We start from the raw sequence: 22,370 nt of genomic DNA, 5'->3' as shown, positions 1-22,370 counted from the left end.
CTTCGTACTCCTTCATGACACAACTTTCTAAAGGACTATATATACAGGTGACTCTTGAATAGTGTGGGATTTAGGAGTGCCAGCTTCCACATGGTCAAAAATTCATGTGTAGAACTTTTTACTCCCCCCAGAATCCAACTGCTAATAGCCTACTGTTGACCAGAACGGGAGAGGTTGGTCTTGCTGTCACAGGGATGGCAGGAGAAAATCCACATATAAGTGGACGTGCACAGTTTAAACCCGTCACTCAAGGGTCAACTGTTCTTGCTGTCTTCAGAGTCTTTTCTTGCCATTCTCTTGTGTACCCATTTCTAGTTTCAACTTTTCAGGCTTTTACCCCTTTGGCTCTACCGAAACTATCCTCGTCAAGCTACCAGTGACTCACACTTAGCTAGATTCAAAATGCAAATCTTAGTTCCCATTTTTGCTTGCTTTAGTTTGTGGCATTTGACACAGTTGATCATTCCTTCTTGTCCATTTGTTTTCCTTTCTTGGTTTCCAGGACAAATGTATTTTGCTGGGTCAGACCAAACTCCATGTTTGTATACCCAACTGCCCATTCAACATCTCCACTCAGGTGTCTAATAGCTGATGCTTTGTATGTCTCCTGATCTTACCCTTCTCCCTCTGTCTATTCTACTGGTGATCTTCCCCATCTTATTTGATGACCTCACCCATGTTTCCATTTGTTCAGATAAAAAAGGAGTAATTCTTGATTCCTCCTTTTCTTTCATTCCTAACGTTCCATCTGTCTTCTTTCAGAATGTTTCCAGTTCTGACCACTTCTTACCTTCCTCACTGCTGCTGCCTTGATGTACTCTCCCATGATTTCCTGTCCAGATTACTATCATAATCCCTTAATTTGTCCCCTCTGCTCCATCCTTTTCTTGCTACAGTGTCTGTTCTCAATACAAAAGGCAAAGTAATTCTTTCAAATGTGAAGTCAGGTCTGCGTCTTCATCTCCTGCTGCCTCCCCTCCTGCATTCTGCTCTGGCCGCAGTGGTGGTGCCTTTGTTGTTAACGTGCATTGGCTGTTATCTTTGCCTTTCTTCAGATGACTGGGCATCCCATACATCTTCAAGTTTTTGATAAAATGTAATCTCAGTGAGACCTGCCCTGATCTCATTACAGCTGTGGCCCTGTACCCCTGTTCCCTCTCCTGCTCTCCATGTTCTTTCTTCCATTTCACTTATCCCCACTAACAGTCAGTGCTTTCTTTGACTTTTCACTTAATTCATGATGTCTTTTCAGTACAGAACTTTTAAAATTTTAGTGGAGCCACGTATATCAACCTTTTTAAAATTTTAGTGGAGCCACGTATATCAACCTTTTTTTTTTTCTAACAATTTGTGACTCTTAAGAATTTTTTATTTTCTACACTTTAAGAAAATGAGCTAAAATATACGTATAAAAATTTAACCATCTTCACAATTTTGAGTATATACATCAATGATAATAAATTTATATTTGGGCCGGGCACAGTGGCTCACACCTGTAATCCCACACTTTGGGAGGCCAAGGTAGGCGGATCACGAGTTCAGGAGATTGAGACCATTCTAGGCAACATGGTGAAACCCCATCTCTACTAAAATATAAAAAATTAGCCAGGCGTGGTGGTGTGCGACTGTAGTCCCAGCTACTCAGGAGGCTGAGGCAGGGGAATTGCTTGAATCTCAGAGGTAGAGTTTGCAGTGAGCTGAGATCATGCCCCTGCACCCCAGCCTGGTGACAGAGCAAGACTCCATCTCAAAAAAATTAAAAATAAATAAATAAAATAAATGAATTATTATACCCTTTTTTCACCTTCATTTCTCCCTCATTTATGAAAATCCTGCAGTATCCCAAGGTCATTAAGTTTTGTGGGTACAATGTTTAAGAATGAGCTAGGTAAAATTAGGCCTGAATGGGGCTTGAAAATAAGGACTTCATTCAAGTTTTCTTTCACAACCTCCTAATGAACACTGACTAGAGTCCAAATTTTGGCAATTAGCCAAAAATGCATTCCTGAAAACATGCCAGCTATACCTTTAGATGCTGAGATGTTTGTATTGGCCCTCCTTCCCAAACTGGTGAGAGGAACAGATGACTGACGTTACCTCTTTCATCTCTAATATGAGCCATTCCAGGGCCTACATGCAATGTCATTTCTTGGATGTACAGTGATTACAGCACATACTGGTTTGTATATTATCCACCCACAAGTTTATAAGGCAAGCATTTTTTCCTATTTTTATATTTTAAAAAATATTTCCATGTAAATTAGAATCTAAACTAGACAGTTCTTTTTAAGCAGGCAAGATTCAGCTAAAGTCCTGTTGTCTGAGAATACATTCCATACCTCAATTGCCTCTTGGAGATTTCAAAGGCTTTTATATACCTGGTAATTTGCAGGAATTGCTTTTGTTTTGTGGTTTCTCAGGGACTTCTAATATCTCTCTTGTAAGATGTTTGCAGATGTCAATAGCTACTAGCTCTGAAGGGTTAGAGTAACAAGATCATTCTGTGGTATCTTGTTTTCTGTTTGTGCAATTAGTTTTTTTCTAGCTTCATGAGAGCCATATAATCAGACTCTGAAGGTGCCCTTTTTTTGTTGGGGTATTCGCTGATACATTATTTATTTTCCTTCATTCTTTTGAGGATATTTTGTTCTATGGAGTGTCTTAAAAAAGCAAGATTCTCATTTAGACAACCATTTTCACACATTTAGTTGTACCTCATCCCATAATCTTCATTTGAAGGCTCGTTGTAACTGTGTTTATTCCTAGTTTTGGCATTACTGACATTCCCAGTTGACATTCCCGTCTACCTCTGTGCTGTTTCAGAATATGTAGGGAGACAGATGTAGTGGTGCATGCCCATAGTTCTAGCTACTCAGGAGGCTGAGATGAGAAGACTGCCTGAAGCCAGGAGTTCAAAGCTAGCCTGAGCAACATCGTAAAACTCCGTATCTTAAAAACAAACAAACAGAAAAGAGAATATGTAGGGTAAGGTGTAGGATTTTGGGTTCTGAGGCAAATCATAAGGCTATGTAAGGTCAGCACCGTTATTTTGTTCAATTCATTTTTGAAAATGTTCGCTTGGTCTTTAGTAATCACACAGCTACCCTCAGAAAATAGAATGTCCTCTTGTTCGGTGAATATGAATACACTGACACTTCTTTATTCCTGAGGGCTGATTCTGATAACCATTGATTTTTGTCTTTATTAAAAATCCTGTTTATTACTGGCACCCGGTATCTTCTGTCTGGCAAGCATTCTTACTGTATGACTTAGTGTCATCACTAACTGTTTTACGGCTTATGTGTCACACTTGGCTCTTAAAGAGATCTCTAATTTGTGATCTATTTTTATAAAATATCTATAATCCTGTACATCTGTCCCTGGTGTTAACCAGCATTCCCCTAACCCAGGCAATTTCTATTCATCCCATTTCCTTTATTTTCTATAAGAAAACCTCAATGTTAGTTTGTTGCTCTAAAGACTGTCCTGTTTACGGTTGTATCATTCCCGTTAGACAGTGATCATGACGCACCTGGGCCTTGATCAGAGCTCAACCACCCCAGTGTCTCCTGTTTAGAATCTGTTGACTTCTACATATGATCTGGGAGAAGGAGCTGCCTTAGCTTTTTAGAAGAGCACTGGAATGATGATAATTATGCCCTCTGCCCCCACTTTTTTTTTTTTTTTAACCTAGAAGTAGAAAACAGTTGGATAGTGAAACTCAAATTTCATGAAATATGAAACTTACATTTCCTTGACGCTGAAAGTGTTCTCTATATTCTCTTAGGAGATTTTCTTGGTCATAGTGAATTGAAATGTTTATATTATATGCTAAGGGCATAGAGGCTTAGTTTGCATCTAGGAGGAAGCATCTGTTTCATAGATCTCCTTAACCATAATGCCAACCTTAGGATAATTTTTAAATGGGGCATTAAGATGATGAAGGCTTTTTACTTAAGAGTAGTGGCTATTTAGGAAAATACTTAAGAATATCTTCTTTGAGTACAGTTTTAACTACACAGAGATGTCTCATTTTGTTGGGTGCATAGTAGACGGCAAGGTTCAGCCAGGTTGGATAAGCATAGAGGATGGGGAATCAGTGGTGTACATCTAGGGTAGGGGTTAGTCCTTGATTTTCTCCTTTCTTTCTATATATTTTACAAATATTTTCCTAGAGATTCTCAAATCTGTAAAGCAGTCCTGTTTACAGGATTTGGGTAATTACAAACACTCTCTTATTTGTGAGCCTGTTGTGTGAAAAAGATAGCCCTATTCTCAATAAAGCATTTCAACCAAATACTTTGAAATCATTTATTATGTATCTTAACACATTTAATATTTGTGATACTAAGAGATAACCAATTTCAGACACTCCTATATCTTGTGCTGTTGGACATGTTTATTTGGTTTTGTTCATTCCTAATGTCATGTTTTATTTTACTTTTAGGATAAGAACAAGAAACTACGTCCCCTGTATGACATTCCTTACATGTTTGAGGCCCGGGAATTTCTTCGAAAAAAGCTTATTGGGAAGAAGGTAAGTAATTGATGACAGAAGCATATTTGCAAGTGGTTGGGCTTGAGCTAATCTTTTGGAGGCATTGTGTTAAGCTGGGCCCTTTACCGGCAGATGACACTCCTTCATCAAGTCAAGCAGTATTACTTTGATACAAAGGGAGGCGTGTTTATGTGTCAGAAATGGTGCCCCATGGGAGAGGTTTAAAATTGGGGCCCTGACCACAGTTTGATTGCCAACAGTCTCACGGCAGGGTCTGGGCTCAATTCCAGTTTTAATAATTGCATATTGCCCTGAGCTCCATTCAGTTGGCTCTCTTGTTCTCTCCAGCCACCTTCATTAAATGTCCAGGGCTATGGAATTTACTAGTGAGGGAAGGTTGCTGCTTCCCCTACTCCTGAGGAATAGGCTGGCTATAAAGGGTAGAGGGGATGTCCCGGACTAAGAGCACGCCTGTTGGAATGCATTGTGGCGTGAATGCTCCCTATATTCTTCTTGCCGGCAGAATGTCCTGTACCTGTAGGAGTGTTTTTTTCAGGAATGGGTATATGGCTTCCTGATAGTTCATGTGCAGGTTTTTGTGCAGCATGATGACTTCTTTTTTTTTTTTTTGGAGACAAGGTCTCGCTCTGTTGCCCAGTCTTGAGTGCATGGTGTGATCTCGGCTCACTGCAACCTCTGCCTCCTGAATTCAAGCATTTTTCCCACCTCAGCCTCCTGAGTAGTTGGGACTACAGGTGTGCACCACCATGCTTGGCTTATTTATGTATTTTTTGGTAGAGACAGAGTTTCACCATGTTGGCCACGCTGGTCTCAAACTCTTGACCTCAAGTGATCCACCCACCTCAGCCTCCTGAAGTGCTGGGATTACAGGCATGAGTCACCACACTCAGCCACAAGCTGACTTTATATTAGTAATGCAACAGTTCAGAGCCCCTGCAGTTCATTTCTTTGTGTTCTTTGTTAAAGCATAGGGATATTCTGTGACTGGCTACAGAATCTGCGTTCTGGGAATCTGATAGTGAACCTTTGAGCATCCCCTCATTTTTCCTCATGTTCCCACCCTAAGAGTCCTGAGTAGTTTCTTACATCTTGGATCAACAAATAATATGAATGGGATGGTTCCTATAATGGTAATTGAAGGAATGCTATTCAAGGAGGTACTGTGGTTCATTTTTTCCTCACTTAGTGTCAGTTTGGAGTTTAGGAAAAATATCATATTTTGGGTCAATTTTTATTGTATATTCAGAAAGGCAAAGGCATTCTTTTTTTTTAATCTGGCCATAACAAACTAAAGCCATATTAGGATTCCTTACCTTAACCATTGATGCTATGACATGTTTAACAAGGCTCTGACTTTTGAACTAATACTAAAATAGTATATCTTAATTATAAATAAAACCATTTTTATTGTATACCATAGGCACTAGGATGATAAATTATAGCAAAAGAGATTTTGAAATTGGACATAAGGTAAAATTGCTAATTTTGAGGATTAGAAACCAAACGATTCTCTAAAATGAGTATTAAATCTATTCAGGTTTCTTCAGAGAATAGGCTCATTTGTCATTGTACAAAACTTGACAGCATGCTGTATTCATTCATAAAGTGGAGTACAAATGATGGCTTTAAGCCTCTTTCAATTTCTAGATCTCCTGTTATCTGATCTAATATCTAACATCTCTGTTCCACCAAGTTGATATCATTTCACTCATTTATTGGCTCATAAACAATTGCTTATAGATAGCCAAGGAATTTCTTCACAAGTGTGGATTTCTATTGAAATTTATCTAAAATCACATTGAAAGGAGTGGCAGCACATATCTGATTTGTGTGCAGCCAGTTCCGTGGCATATATTCTGACATCCACCTGGTTTCTTTGAATATTGCTTTAACCCTGATTCTGTTTCATCCCTGGGACCATAGATCATAGCTTATTGCAGCAGCTGCTGAGTGGTCTTGGAAGGTTAGCCCAAGGCCCTGCTCTCAAAGACTGTATGCCAGGCCATTGTAAAGTCCTCTGTCACAGGATAAAAGGACTGACCTCCAGTGTCAGATAAGGTGTCAATTCTTAATCAATTAGGTTCCCTCTTGGTGAGAGAAACATTCTTTATTGGTTCCTGTACAACAGAGTTGATTTTATTCTATTTGTGCTGAGCTCAAGTTTTGTTCCCCAGAGTGACATTGTATAAATGATGAATATCGTATCCCTGAGTAGTGAGTAGGATGCAGCTCAGCTCTGCTGGGCTGGAACATTCCTGATGCAAACTGCTTTTCCTGACTCACCACCTGAAACCACTTGCCTGTCTTCTGGGCCCATCACTTGCCACAGTGAACACCCACGTGCTCTGGTGTCTGGGAGCAGGCAGGGCAGTTGCTGCCTTGGGGGGTGGCTAGCACTCATTGCACATTTCTGCCAATTCCCTTCAGACCTCTGCAGCTGTTCAGCATGGCACATGGTGATTAAGAGGCACCACGAGGGAGCGTGTATGTCTATATGCCTGTGTGCATGAAAGCTGATTAAGGCAGCCTGTCACAGCTTAAGAAAGATAGTGGAGGTAAAATCGTCTCCTCTACCTAGACTATTATTTGACCTTCTCGGGGAGTTCATAATATGACAATTTTGAGGAGTTGCTAGAATGCAGAGAAATAAGATTGAAGGTAAACTGCTAAGGTGTTTTGTTGGCTTTGCTGACCTCCATCCTGGTTTTTTGAAATTGATTCACTTCCTAGATTTAATTCTGGATTAATGCCTTTAATTAAATTACTCATACTTCTCTTGGAGGCTTTCTTTTGTAATTTGTGAACTGGGACTATTCTATGCCTTCCTTCTCTCATGAAGTTGAGTTATGAGAATCCAGGATGATAGTAGGCTTTCAGGTTTGTCCGGATGCCAGTAAAGTACATGGTTTGATTTTGCTTAATACTGTTTTTGTAAAGAATCTATCATAGCCCTACTTTCTCGGTTATGATTTATTCCTGGTTCTGATATCATGAGAAGTGCATCAATGTGCAACTAATCTGACATGAGTAGTATTTTTCCCTGTCTGTCTTTGTTGGTTCTGCCGACTTTATTGCCTTTTCAACTCATCGCATGAATTCCAGTGTTATTTAATTAGATCTGCATGAAGGCTTTAGCTTCCACAAAATGAGTATGTGCTGATGCTAAAGGGTGCGTATGTGTGTGTTTCTACTAGAGAGAGTGGTAGAAGAATACAGGTGTATTTTTGAAGCGTTTTGGAAACTCCCTCAATTGCTATATTGTCTACTAGAACTCCCTTCCCATCTCCTGTTTACCATCTGCCCTCTTTCACTAAAATCTAGACTAAGGAATATTTACTGCAAAGACTTTTGTGTTAATTTCTTCAGCGGCTCATCATGAACTGGAATTTGTAATAAGTTTAACGTGTTTTCTAGTTTTACAGAATGATTTTCTCGGTATGTGAATAAGATGGTGACTGGTGTCCTCAGGCTGTGGTCCTCTTGGGATAGCAGGAGCAATCTTTTCCTGTGTTTATAAATTTTTCCCCCTTAATGCTTAGAGATCAGTTTGCCTTGCCCTGGTCATTTCGCTTTTAGGAGAATAAGATAACTGGAATTTTCATTGGGATTTCCCTCCGCTATCTTATAAAATATCTAAAGTTGAGACTCATTATGGTTTATCCATGTAATACGGTTTTGAAAATGACATATGAGTCATTTCTATAGCTCCTGTCTCTTAATTGCAGAATTTCCATCACCATGGGAACCATTGTATTTAAACTTGGAATTTGCTGGACAACTGGAGTTTCAAAAATGATGGAAAAGATGGAATTGCAAGAAGCCAGCATGTATTAAAGCTTCAGTGCTGACAGTAGATGCTCATTGTAAACTGTCCTATCACAGAGACCTGTCCTGAAAATATATGCCTATTCCCCTAATATCTCTTTTACATGAGCAAATATTGTGGATGAGCCTCACTTGTAAACTAGCAGTGGCCTGTGTGTGGTTTTCATGCAATCGAAATTTGTCCTCTGAACTAACCCAGCTCTTTTTAGGCACTTAAAATTGGGCATTTTTCTTGATCAGTGCAGACATTTGGGAAGTTATAGGGCTATAAATCATTTGGTGAGTTATTTCAAATCCAGATGGCCTTAGATTGTTGTTCTCTTTTCAAAATCTGTGTTTCTTAGGGTATATACTTTTAGGGTGCGGAGATGGGAATGATCTTCATGTGCACCAGACTTATAAATCCAGAATTTCCAAGACTAATTTCTTAATCTTCTGGCAGACAACTGGCTCTCCTCCAGTGTCATGGGAGTTACCCCATTATCTAATGGTGTCAGGCATCTTTAACACCCTCTTATTCCAGTCCCTCACCCAGTCCTGCCAGATAAATATCTGAATGTTTCCTCCTTTCCAGTGCACTGCTCCTGCCTTGCTTTATATCTCATCTGGCCTGGACTCCTATGTGGCTTTCCTAGTGATTTTGCCACAAGAATCAGGGTGTTAGACTCCTTCCTCATGTCGGTAATCCAAAATCAATCTGGAAATGGTTAATATATGTAATGATATTATCTCTATTCTGGGTGAGTGTGCTTCTGTGAGCTAGGTTGGCATCCCAACTACTGTTTATAGCCTTGTTTCTATGGAGTAAAATATTCTAAATGTATAAGCAGAGTTTAGGGAGATGTGGCTCATTTGTAATTTGGTGGCTACCATTATATGATTTTCATGCCGTTGACATTTCTTCTGTGAACTAGACAGACTCTTTATTTATTTTTTTTTTTTGTAAGGCATTTGATAAAATGCCTATAGTATCTTTTTTTATTGTTGTTTGTTTTTTTGAGACAGAGTCTCACTCCAGTCTCACTGGAGTACAGCGGCGCGATCTCGGCTCACCGCAACCTCCGCCTCCTGGGTTCAAGCAATTCTCCTGCCTCTGCCTTCTGCCTCCTGAGTAGCTGGCTGGGACTACAGGTGCGCGCCACCATGCCCAGCTAATTTTTGCATTTTTAGTAGAGATGGGGTTTCACCATGTTGGCCAGGATTGTCTCAATCTCCTGACCTCATGATCCACCACCTCGGCCTCCCGAAGTGCTGGGATTACAGGCGTGAGCCACTGCGCCCGGCCATGCCTATTGTATCTTTAAGGGTTAGGACTGCTGTTTGTTTTATTGGGTTCCCTGTTTGTAGTAAGCACCGAACTCTAAGAGCTTTGTTTCACTTTTAATTTCACCTCCACCCAGCAAGATCTACATATTGTTCTTGTCTCTACAGGTTAAAAAAAACAAACTGGAACTCACAGAAAAGTACTTTACCCAGATGCCAATGCTTTTAATTGCTATGCTGAATTAAAGACTCTCAGAAATGTTTACTTCTCTGTTGTGTATACTGACTCAGATGTAGACAGCGTCGTGGTATTTTTGGAGTAATGTCTGTTCCTGTATATAATACATACTTTACATGCTGCAAGAAAGTTGGTTCTTCAGGTAGTCTGTAGCTATCAGGAGGTGGTAATAGCACTATATATCTGCCTTCAGAGTGCTTTTTGCCCTCTAGACATTATCTCATTAGTCTTTGAGATGTCCCTGTGAAGTTGTGTTTCATCAAGTCATTCTTCAGAGAAAGCAGTGTTAGATTACATGTTCTTCGCCCAGATATACAGACAATGTGAAGTCCTCGATAACATTGCTAAGCCAATTTTGAAGCTTGATTTCTCTTTCTCTTCATTCCCTTGGCATAGGTGCAACTTCTGGGAGTGTCAGGGAGAAAGGAAGGACAGGTGTTGCTTTTTTATCTTGGCACAGAGTCATGGAGAAGTTGAGGGGCACCGTAGGTGCTTGTTCCACTGTGCAAGAATAGATCTCCGAAGGTACCAGGAGTAACATTCCATAGCAGGAGCAGTTTTTCACTTCACTAATGAGAGCTCTTCAAGGGCATAGCGCTTTCCTGAGGAGGACTCCGCCCTTCTCCCTGGCTATTTATCAGGGTTGTCGTTTTTCTTAAAAACACTTGTATGTTCTGTCTGTTGCAGTGTGCTAACCTAATCAGCTGTGTTAATACAAGACTGGGAGTCTGGGGATTCTTGTTCTTAATTACCTCTATTTAAGTTTGGATTTTATAAACATTTCTTTTGTCATCTCCACGTTTTCCACCTCATATTAATTTGATTCATTCATACTATGGAAAAGTCCTTTACATTAATGATCAAAGCAGGCCCTAAGGTTGTGAATGCATTGTGATTTAAATTGACAGGTTTATACAAGGTTGCTTGTCCTTGCCTCTTTAGTGCCAGCTGTTCATTGTGGCTGTAAATTTTTTGAACAAATGACTGAAGATATTTGCCAAATTGAGAGCTGTTTTGCATGACTTGTAATTTCAGACCATGCATTTTTCTAGGAAGAGTTCTTGGAAGTGGTAGGAATGTGTCAAACTGTGTTGGAGGCCATGGTTCATTTTAGATGCCCTTTACCTTTGGGTTTGGGGAAGGATCCTAATCTTTTACCCCTTTATTCTTTTTTTTTTTTGAGATGGAGTTTTGCTCTTGTTTCCCGGGCTGGAGTGCAATGGTGCGATTTCTGCTCACTGCAGCCTCCACCTCCTGTGTTCAAGTGATTCTCCTGCCTCAGCCTCCTGAGTAGCTGGGATTACAGGCATGTGCTACCACGCCTGGCTAATTTTTTTGTATTTTTAGTAGAGATGGGGTTTCTCCATGTTGGTCAGACTGATCTTGAACTCCCAACCTCAGGTGATCCTCCCGCCTCGGCCTCCCAAAGTGCTGGGATTACAGACATGAGCCATGGCACCTGGCCCTACCCCTGATGATTCTTGAGGGCTCTTGTCTAGTGAGGGTTGATTAACATAAATGACTGGAGTTGCCTGTTTCTGGAAGCTCAGCAAGGTAGCTTTCTTCCTACTGCCACCTAAATGTTCTTTTCAATAATGAGATTTTGGTTGTCTTTTGTTGTTTTCCCTGCAGATTCTGAAAAGTACCCCTATGCTTTGAGGGCCATCAGGGTGTTGAGTGGTACACACAGCTCTTTGGTGAAGTGTGTTATTTGTTGTTGTTGTTGTTTTGAGACAGAGTTTTGCTTTTGTGGCCCAGGCTGGAGTGCAGTGGCATGATCTTGGATCACTGCAGTCTCCGCCTGCCAGGTTCAAGCAGTTCTCCTGCCTCAGCCTCCCAAGTAGCCGAGATTACAGGGAGCTGCCAACACGCCTGGCTAATTTTTTGTATTTTTCATAGATAGAGTTTCACCATGTTGGCCAGGCTGGTTTTGAACTCCTGACATCAGGTGTTCCACCCGCCTTGGCCTTCCAAAGTGCTGGGAATTACGGGCATGAGCCACTGCATTCGGTCTTGAAGTGTGTTATTTGTATGATGTATATTTTAATATCCTCTTCAAAAGCATCTCTAAGTTAAATGAAACTAGAGTTTTCAACTGCATTCCTGGAAATTTCTTGTGTATGCTCACCTGAGGGGAATGATTTATTAGTTACAAGAATCCTCGAGATTCTCATATCTCTGGATAATACCTTATATTACTTTGCTTATTATTAAAGACTTTCTTACTTGGACTCCCAAGTTGCCCATAGTTTTCTGGTGAATGTTCCTATATTTATAACATGATTTGTGGTCTTAAGCCACCCACTCCTGATCTTTTCAGCTAGGTTTCTGAAATGTCGTCCTTGGGGCTGGAACTTTCCATGCTTACTCTCTGCAAACCAAGATTTTATTTTAGGGGAGATTTGTGCTGAATCAGCTCAGCTGTGTTTGGGGGTAGGGAGAGGACAGGCTTTTTTTCCCACTTTAAAAATAACCCTTATGTGCCAAAAAACCCTATAAAATGTGCTGAGTTGCAAATCTTCCAACTTCCTATACCTCCTGGTTTACAGAGAATAGATTCTTTTGAGCTTGGGCTTGATAACTGTGCAGAATATCTTATGTTGTAGACTAGTGTAAAGTGAGGCTGGATGCAGATGTGCTCATTTGGAAAGGAAACCTGACAATTGCTATCTTTTTTAAGTAGTTTTTTTCTCCAGAATGCAGGTAGTTTAGTCTGTTATAAGGATCTATATAGGGATAAAAGATAAAAGTTTTCTAATGAGAAAAAAGTTTTCTTATGTATCTGCGAAGTAATTCATATCATTCAGAAAGAGTCCAATTGGAAAGCACCAACATTCCAGGGTTTCTATATATGCAGCGTCTCTTTTTATTATGCTTGGTGAAGTTGGGCTAATTGTTTAGGTTGCTTGAATATTTCTTTCCCAAGGGTATGAGCAATTCGTTTATGCGTGAAAAGATCTGATACACAAATGTCTGTTGGTTCTAAGGTTGAAATCTGTCGTCTTTTTATACTTGGGTGACAGAAGTGATATTTTAAAGGCTGCATCTTCATAATTGGTTCATGTAGTTGTAAGTTAAAAAATGCACCCCTTGTTTTAATGTATTTAAAATCTGAGTGATACTTTTTGCTCTTGTGCGAAAGAGGTTATTTTTATTGATACCCAGAATTGCCTTTTTTATCTTTTACCTGAGGAGTTATCATCTTCTGGCAAAGAATGCAACAGTTTTCTATCCCATGAATAAGACAGGCCTTCCTGATGTTTTCATGATGATACGTGTAGTGGGTTGTACAGCATCTCCCTGGAATACTCATCCATCTGGAACCTTAGAATGTGACCTTATTTGGAAATAAGGTCTTTACAGATGTAATTAGCTAAGTTAAAATCAAGTGATACTGGATTATGATGGACCCTAAATTCAGTGACCGGTCTCTTCATGAGAAGAAGAGGATCTATTGCCAGGTATGGAGGCATGCACCTGTAGTCCCAGCTACCTGGGAGGCGAGGTGGGAGGATTGCTTAAGCCTAGGAGTGGGAGGCCGCAGTGAACCATGATCATGCCACTGCACTGTAGTCTGAGCAACAGAGTGAGACCCCAACTCTTGAAGGAGAAGGAGGAAGAAGAAGAGATGGAGGAGGAGTATGGGGCACAGAGAGAAAGAGACCATGTGACAATGGAGGTAGAGACTGGAGTGGTTTTAGATACAAGCCGGGAAATGCTAATCATTGCCAGGATGCACCAGCTAGGAAGAGGCAACGAAGGATGCCTCCCTGGGCTGTCAGAGATATAATGACCCTGCCTACACCTTGATTTCAACTTAGAGCTTTCGGAACTTTGAGCGGGTAAAATTCTGTTGTTTTAAGCCAGCCAGTTTTCCCTACTTTGTTACGGCAGCCCCAGGACAGCAGGTTAGCTTCTTGTATCTGGACACTTGACTCTTGGCCAAACCTCTTGTTTCTGGGTTTCTACTTCAGTAGTTAGTTTCTTTGCCAAAGTAATCTGTGAGATAGGGTTTGATAATGTCAGCATTGTTCCATCTCTGATTTCCTGCTTGTCTTGTCTTGCTTCCTTTATTTGTGATCATTCTTTCTGTCAATATTCCTTCTGGGTGCTAATGCCGTCCCTCTTGCAGACCAGCTGACAGTTGGTGTGGTGGGATTGATACAATCAAGCACATTTCCAGTGTTATCCATAGGCTCGCCCCCAAACTGTTGTCCTGTTTTCTTTACTTGATGTCCACTTAGGAAGGCTGCACAATATCATGGCCATCCTAGTCACAGGGCCTCCATCGCTTCTACTTAGTAATTAGCAGGATTTTGAAATACGACACACCCTGGGAGAAATCATTCCTGGCAGTAGCTCTTGATGAGCCGTGCTCATCCCATTCAAGGTTGATGAATAGAACATTAGGAATAATTAGCACAAGCCTGTCTTCTGGAACACCATCTCTGACATTCTGCCTGCTTACAGAGAGCATCATGTGCCCTGTGCAGGAATTTTCTTCAGTAACTGTAGGAATTCCAGGGTTCCTCTTTAATGTGGCCTTTTTGGATAAGATATTTTTTTCTGCAGCTTTGCCTTCTCACCTCTTCTGGCTTCAACAAGTGGGCTGCGCTGAGGAGCAAGTAGTCCTCTGAAAACAAATGTCAATAATTAATATGTTTATTTTCTTTAGGACTCAGTCCCTGAAGCTTTGGTCATGTGTAAACACTTGCTATATTAAGAAGGCCTTAATATGTTAACAAGTAGCCTAGTAACACCAATTCATTTCTCAAACTTATTTTTTTTTCTTTTTTTTTGAGACAGCGTCTCACGCTGTCACCCAGGCTGGAGTGCAGTGATGCGATCTTGGCTCATGGCACCCTCTGCCTCCTGGTTCCAAGTGATTCTCGTGCCTCAGCCCCCTGAGTAGCTGGACTATAGGCATGTACCACTACACCCGGCTAATTTTTGTATTTTTAGTAGAGATAGGTTTTCACCATGTTTGCCAGACCAGTCTTGAACTCCCAATTTCAGGTGATCTGTCTGCCTTGGCCTCCCAAAGTTCTGGGATTACAGGCATGAGCCACTCTGCCTGGCTAATGCATTTCTGTTATTCATTCAGCAAATATTTTTTAACAACTATTCTGTGCCAACCTTTGTTCTAGGAATTAGGGAGAGAGCCTATTTTGATAGTACTAGTACTTTAGAAAAGGCACATGGTTGTTTGGTACCTTTATAGAGGTGCAGTTGCAAGTTGCTTACAGTCTAATGGGGGTAAGATGGCATCCGTTATATGAGAAGTTGAATAAGAACATATTTGAATAACTGTTAAGATAACAGAAATGTATCACTTGGTGGTATTTGATTAATATTAATGCAAAGTCTACTGATTGTGGTTATCTTTCACAGATAGGAGAGGTCTCACCCGCTGGGTGACCTTATATATTTAATGGCCTCAGCTTCCAGTCATAATCCTGACTCTTAGGAATATTTCCACCCCAACTTCTTTCTCTGCTTATAGATTTCTGCTTCCAGCTGCTGACCAGTGGATACCCCACTGCAGGGTTCAGTAGGTAGTTGACATCTGTCACGTCCAAAATATAGTTCAGAGTTTCCATATGATTTTTTTTCTCCTGCCCACAAAGTGCCTTGGCTTTGCTATTGATCTTTCTTAATGTCATCTCCCATCCCTTGTGCCAAACATTAAAACCAGGAGCCACCCAGCCCCTAACCCAGTCTTTTTCATAAGCAAATTCATCATTACTCCTCTTTTTCATGTTCTTTTCAGTGAATCTCTTAGTCTGTGTCTTCCTTAGCTCTCATTTTAATTATTGGAACTTCATCTTAACTACTTGCCCTGTTTCTTCTGTTTATGCCATCTTCCAGATTACTGTCACAATTGCTTTCAAAATGCATAGGCCTGATCATGTCACCAACTCTACTGATACCTATTTGGCTACAGAAAAGAATCTGACTCCCTAGACGAATATATAATAAAAAGCAAAGAAAAGGCAGCTGTATGTAAGATACTGTAACTTCCAATGAGCATCTTGCTTGCATTTCCAGTCTGATTTCCGGCATTATTCTCCACATAATATGTCACAAAGAACTTCTCACCATTCCATGGACATGCCAAGCCATTGCACAACTTCTTGCTTTCATACTTTTCTTTGTTGTTGTCAGAAATCTTACCTCTATTCTGTATTTCTGGCTCGCCATGTAAAGTCTGGTGTTCTTTGTCCTCCTATGATGTTTTTGTGACCATTTCTGTTGTAGCAGTTCCTAGGTCTGACCTACCTCCCTACCTCAAAGGGCAAAGAGCCTGTCTTGTCTTTTCATTGGCTCAGTTCCTGAGACTGTGCTTGACATTGAGAATGAGGTTGAGGGCCTCAATAAATCTTTACAGAAGGGGTGGGATTTGTCCTGTGCTTTGTCATATCAAATATTTGGATGTGGAGAAGGGATGGAGAAGGCCTGTCATAGTAGCTCTGAGCTGAGAAAATGGTTTCGTTGTCACCTGCTTTTTAAATTTCCTCATCCTGTTATATAATAATATGGACTTGGAGCCCTAATTCAAGGAGACTTTAGGTATAAGTACTGTCTAACTGAATACAAACCAAGACTTTAAAAATAGGTTGGATAAATGTTTTCCTATGTTTTACTGTATATGAATTAAAACTGTTGGATTATCACTACATCTGATTGGCAGCTTGTAATGTGAAGTCTTCATGAGGGAAGCTAAGCAGTCACTCCTTAGTGCTGTAGGTCTGATTGGGGACTTTTCTGTGTCTTGTTTTCATTATTGAAAATGTGCATTATTTCTATCCTGTTCTTAAAAAGCACAGAAGGATTTACTCAACTAACAGGCAATAAACTGATTTTTTTGGCTTGAATTCTCTATTATTAAAGTTTTAAGTAACATAAGGTTGATGGACCTTGACTGAACCCTGCTGTTCCCACCTCCCTCTCAACCCCTGGCTTGGGATTATTAATGTTCCTATCCCCCAGTAATAGTGCAAATGAGTTGGAAATTGTAAGTCAGTGCCTTGCTCCGCTCTGCCATGTCTGCAGTGGATGGTATACCTTTTTGCCTGGCAGGTTGCTACTGAGCCCGGCTCCTCAGAGCCCGTCCTAGTAGAATCTGATGCGCAGGGTGGGCAGTAAAACAGCAAAATTTCCTCCACCAGGCTAGGCTTCTACCACCTCCATACCTTTAACCCCCATAAAAAGACAACAAAAGAAAAGCAAGGAAAGGAAAAGTAAAGACTGGAAGAAAGAAGAAAGTCACAGAGGTGACCTGGTCTTTAATTGGAAGTTTAGGTTGACTGTGTTTTGGTAAAATGGTGTCTGATGCAGCTAGAGAGCCGAGCAGGCTTTTTTAGCTTTCTGATTGAGTCTCTCAACATTTGAGTGAGAAAATCATAATTTGATGATTTCTGTGTTCATGAGACCTCTGTTTCTTCATCTGTAAATTGGATATCATGTTTGACACCTGTGATTCCTTGGGTTTGTATAGTATAGGGAGAGAGTGTAAGCAAACAGCCACATTAGGAGTAAGTTTGAGCAGGTCAGAACGGATGGAACTGTTTTAGTTCTTCAGGTTGGAACTATAGAAGCTAGCACCTCAAATGCAGACCTGCATGCAGCCTTGTCCAGAATTTGTCAGGCTACATTAAAATGAAGAGATGAGACATTTCCATGACCTCAGGCTGGAAGATATGCAGTTGAAGATTGTGTATTGTCACATTCTTATACTTGGAGTGAATTCATTTCATTCATTGTTCCCATTTTCTTAATTTGGAAAATCCAAAGGTTACTTTTTCTCTATCCTCTAAAAAGATGATCTTACTAAAGTATCCAGAAAGACTCAATTTGTCATTCTGGTATTTCTAATCAAATTTTAACTTAACAACATTTACTTATAAATGTGTAGTTTTCCCAGTATTGACTCTGAGGAGGGCCACCCTAAAGAGGCAGGTGGTTTTCCACCGTGGGATGCTGGCTCATCTTGTAGGATGGGCTGGAGGTAGAAAAGCTCAGGGGCCTGGAGTCCTGGCCTGAAGTATATCTAGTCTTTGTTTATCTCACCCCCGTTTTATTTTGGACCTTAGTTAACCCCTCTCTAAAAACAGAAGGGACTGGCAGGCAGGCTCTGAGGATCAGTTCATAAACCCCAGTTTGAAGATTTGTTGACCTGTTTTGCATAGACTGGACTACTTTTATGGTTCCAAAAGTTTAATCTTTTCATCATCAAAGATTGTTTTATTTTAAATATCAATGAATTTCATGAATACTGATGTGATGGCTATGTGTCACGCACAAACCCTCTTGATTCCTGTGGCCACTGGGTGATTCTTTGAACTTACTGTGAACACTGATTGTTAAAGACCTGTTTGCTGAGAATGCTATAATATAAATCTCTACTGCTTAATTATCTTAATCACTCATGATGCCCACCTTCTCCCAACCCCTACAAGCTGGGAGACTGAATTCATTCTTTCTCCACCTCTGTTTATGTTACCAGGTTAGGGTCAAAGCAGATCTTTTTATCTGAAATGTTTAAGTGGTTAGGTTGGGATTACAATTCAGTTATTGGGGAAAGGAGTTGCTTTCTACTTTTCTAAGATGTGTGGTTCCTCATGATTTTCTCCCACTTGAGGGCTGGTGGTGGTTTACTTCTGTCATTTGTCAGTTCACTACATTTTGAAATAATGGCTTTAGGAATCCATTGCCATCAGAATGATTGACTTCTTGACATTATCCAGGTGCTTTTTCACATTTTCCCCTAGTTTCTCCTATTGCCAGTGGTGGAGTTTGCTTGCTGCCAGCAGTCTAGAAGAAAAGCAGCATGTAGTTTGAACTCCTCAGCATGGGAGAGTTTTTGAAGATCAAAGACAAAGATGAGTCATGTTGCTGTTCTTCGGTATTTCTGCTTTGGTGTAGTTAATCACAGCTTTCTAAGGGGCAAATGGTAATAAGATCACTATGTCTAGAAAGATTTATGATGTCTCTCTCACCATTCAGAGACTGAAAGTAGAATGTAGTCTTTTTAATGTTACAGACACAAACTCCCCCTTTCTTTCTTTCTTTCTCTCTAACCTCATTTTCTTTACTCCTTCTCTATCCTTCCTTTACCCCCATTTCCTTTGTGTTCGATTTTCCCTCCCCCTCCTCAAAGTGTCTTAGACCTCCAACCTGAAATTGTCAAAATGCTAAGCTTGTAGTAGTTCTCACTTTCCAATGTATAGACTCCATCTGCCTTTATGTCTGACTTGGCTGTTGTAGCGGATCCCTGGGACCTTTCTGGCCTTAACAAGAAAAAAGTGATTTGCTAAATGCCATTTTTTCTTGTTTCTGTTCTTCCTTCCAGCAGCATGAAGCTTGGTTCCGTACCAGAGTTGACAGAGCATTAACTTTTTTCTGAACCAGGTCTCCTTAAGTTTTTGCTTGATAGCTCCAGTTTTTTCTTGGCCTTGGATCCTCCCGAATGATCACTCAGAATGTTCCAGGCGAGATTATATTATATAGTACATTTAGAACTCTCTGCCTTCTTTAACTGTCATTTCCCATTGTTTTTGGAAAAGAGAAAACAGGGACAAGGAAAACGTTGCATCAGTCATTCCTCTTAGTCTGAGTTTCCCTTCCTGAGGAGTTCTAGTTGATGGGCCAGTGTATGTGTGTCCTTGCTGGGTGCTCTAACGATGGATTTGCCTGATGCTGCCCCAAGCACAAGTGGCATGTGGGGCGCTTGGATATTGTTTCAGCTAGTAAAAGAGTAAGTACTTGGATATCACTGACCTGCTTCAGAGTCTGTTGTTTTCCTTGAATGACCCAGCTTTCTGTAATTCACATTTGGATTGGATTTTTTTTTTCCTGGACCCCATGTCATCATCTCTGCTCTCCAACTCTGTCTCCAGGTTGATGGGTAGCAGTACAGGGTTGATTTCTCCATGTCCTTGTTTTTTTCTGTTTCTTTCAGATTGCTTTTTACATTGGGATGATTTCTATGGTCAGGCAAAGGTACTTTTCCTTACAGGATTTTTTTAAATTTAGTTTTTAAACAGCCAGGAAGATACAATTTAAAACATTTTTTTGTTTTATATAACATAACTTGTTCTTTACATTTTAAAAATAGATGTAGAAAGGATGTGTTAAAAAAAATAGCTGCGTAGAAAGCACATATATGGATAAAGCAGTGATTAAAAAAATTTTTTCTTAAGATTTTAAAAAGTCAAATCAAGAAAGTAAATGAATTTGGTTGTTTTATTGCTGAAACAGACATTTTGACGTCATTTGGCAGGAAAGCTAATATGGAAACATAGGATATTTTTTGACAAGCTATTATATAAAATGGGCAGACATTTGAATTATTTAACATCCCTTTTATCTTTTAGACATTTTTATTTATGGGGAAATCAATATCATTTTAAGATTTTCTCTTGGTGTGTTCCTTTTATATTTTAATTATTATTTTTAGTAGATAATGCATTTACTTGGTTTAAAATTCAAATGCTAATAAAGAGTATACAATTGGAGACCTTTCTTTTGCCCTAGTCCTTCACAGGTTCATTTTATCACCAAAGAAGCAACCAATATTACCATTTCCTTGTGAATCTTTTCAGGGATATTTTAGGCCTACACAGGAAGATATGTTTGTGGGTAGGTATTCTCCCTTTTTACACATATGCTAGCATCATAAATACAGTTTAATTTCATACATATCACCAAAATAGTATCTTTGCATTCTTGTTTCAATTCTGTGTGCTTGCAGGTGGTAAAGGTTTATCATATTTGATCTGTACAACTTAGAGCTTGCAATTTTCATGTAAAATTTTAGTCTAGTTTTCTCTATGGCCATAATTATCCTACTTGAAAATGTGATTGTGAATTCTGCTAATACTGGTGATATTGTCCATTCTATTCTTGTTTACGATACTGTATTTCTTTTTCTATTTTGTTGTAAGTAACATTGACTGCTCATTTTTTCAATCATAAAAGCAGCACTTCTTAAAGAGGAAAACATAAAGGGAAAAAAAACCCTACCTCCCAGTGTAGCATCTGTTAATACTTGAGTGTGTATTACTCTAGTCTTTTTTGTTAAATGCATTTGTATGTTTGCATAATTTTCAACTTAGTTATAATTACATGTTACTTACTGTTTTGTAACCTGCACAATATGATGTTTTTTCTATGTCATTAAATAGTCTTCTACATGAGATATTTTATCATTTAATATCATTGAATATTTAATCAATATCCTGTTGTTGGCTATTTGTAGTGGTTTAGTGTATGAGCTTTGGAACCAAATAGCCATGAGTTTGACTCTCTGGGGTAGCATTACCTAAGCCAGTCTTGTCATGACCATTAAATGAGGTAATATATGTTAAGCATTTAGTGCTTGGCATATATTATTGATTGTAAGAGCACAATCGATAACAGCAAACTACTGAGTCAGGGTTTAGGAAAATTAAGAACAGAGAGCAGTATACAATATGACAAATAAAACAAACTAGTGCTGGGTCCTGATAAGGCTGAGTGAGAGAGAGAAGGGGATGGGCAAAGTGAGCAGTGTGGTGGGGGGAGATATAGAGTGAGTTCTTACGAGGAAGAAGGCAGCCTTATTTCCCTTACACCCTCCACCTCCTAGTTGCTTTCAAAACCAATCCAGCAAGATGACAGCCTGTTGCTTGTCCCTCTTTAGAAAGTCTTTTTCACCCCCAGGTGCTTGGTTCCCCTGACTATGATGTTCTTGAGTCTGGGAGGAAGTGGAAACGGCCTTGGGAAGGGGGAGTTGGGAGAGAACTCAACATCTTGTTTCCTTCTTTTCTGAGTTTCTTGGCACATTTTTCATAACCAAGTAGGTTTCCCATGGGAGCTGGCAGGACTTCTGAGGAGGATTTAATTTATTTTGACCCAAGAGAAACTAATAAAGGGCAAAGTATGCACCCTACCAGCAGCTTTTTAAAAACCCGAGTTTCTCTGAAAGTCTTAAAAGCTCAAAATTAAAGATTCTCAGTCTCCTGAACTTATCTGTCTAACCTATAAGTTTGTTTCATCATCAGTTAGAAAGAAATGTTGAATGCCTTGCCTCTCTCAACATTTTTGAGTTCTTCAAATGAATGCCCGATTAATCCAGCATTGCAAACCGTTTTTTTTTTTTTTTGAGACAGAGTTTCGCTCTCGTTACCCAGGCTAGAGTGCAATGGCGTGATCTCGGCTCACCGCAACCTCCATCTCCTGGGTTCAGGCAAATCTCCTGCCTCAGCCTCCTGAGTGGCTGGGATTACAGGCACGCACCACCGTGCCCAGCTAATTTTTTGTAATTTTTAGTAGACACGGGGTTTCACCATGTTGACCAGGATGGTCTTGATCTGTTGACCTCGTGATCCACCTGCCTCGGCCTCCCAAAGTGCTGGGATTACAGGCGTGAGCCACCACGCCCGGCCTGTATTGTTTTTTTTTAAATTCACTTCGACATATTTGCTTTTAAAAGTCAAGACTTAATTGAGGAGGTATTGGTGAATTCTGGTATTGATTAAATTT

The 22,370-nt window shown here is 40.0% G+C and overlaps 1 protein-coding gene across 1 annotated transcript in view; it reads left to right on the top strand.

Annotated features, from left to right (window-relative positions):
- The window catches only part of SND1 (staphylococcal nuclease and tudor domain containing 1), a 443,208-nt gene that overhangs the window by 153,360 nt on the left and 267,478 nt on the right, over positions 1-22,370 (top strand). The window contains exon 11 of the mRNA XM_002752042.7: positions 4,448-4,537. Within this exon, the coding sequence (XP_002752088.2) occupies positions 4,448-4,537 (90 nt within the window). The remainder of the gene's footprint in view (positions 1-4,447; positions 4,538-22,370) is intronic.

The sequence above is a fragment of the Callithrix jacchus genome, chromosome 11 (assembly GCF_049354715.1).
Source record: "Callithrix jacchus isolate 240 chromosome 11, calJac240_pri, whole genome shotgun sequence".
NCBI classification, from domain to species: domain Eukaryota; kingdom Metazoa; phylum Chordata; class Mammalia; order Primates; family Cebidae; genus Callithrix; species Callithrix jacchus.
Note: the sequence above shows the minus strand (reverse complement) of the source record. Positions and strands in the feature narration are given on the sequence as shown.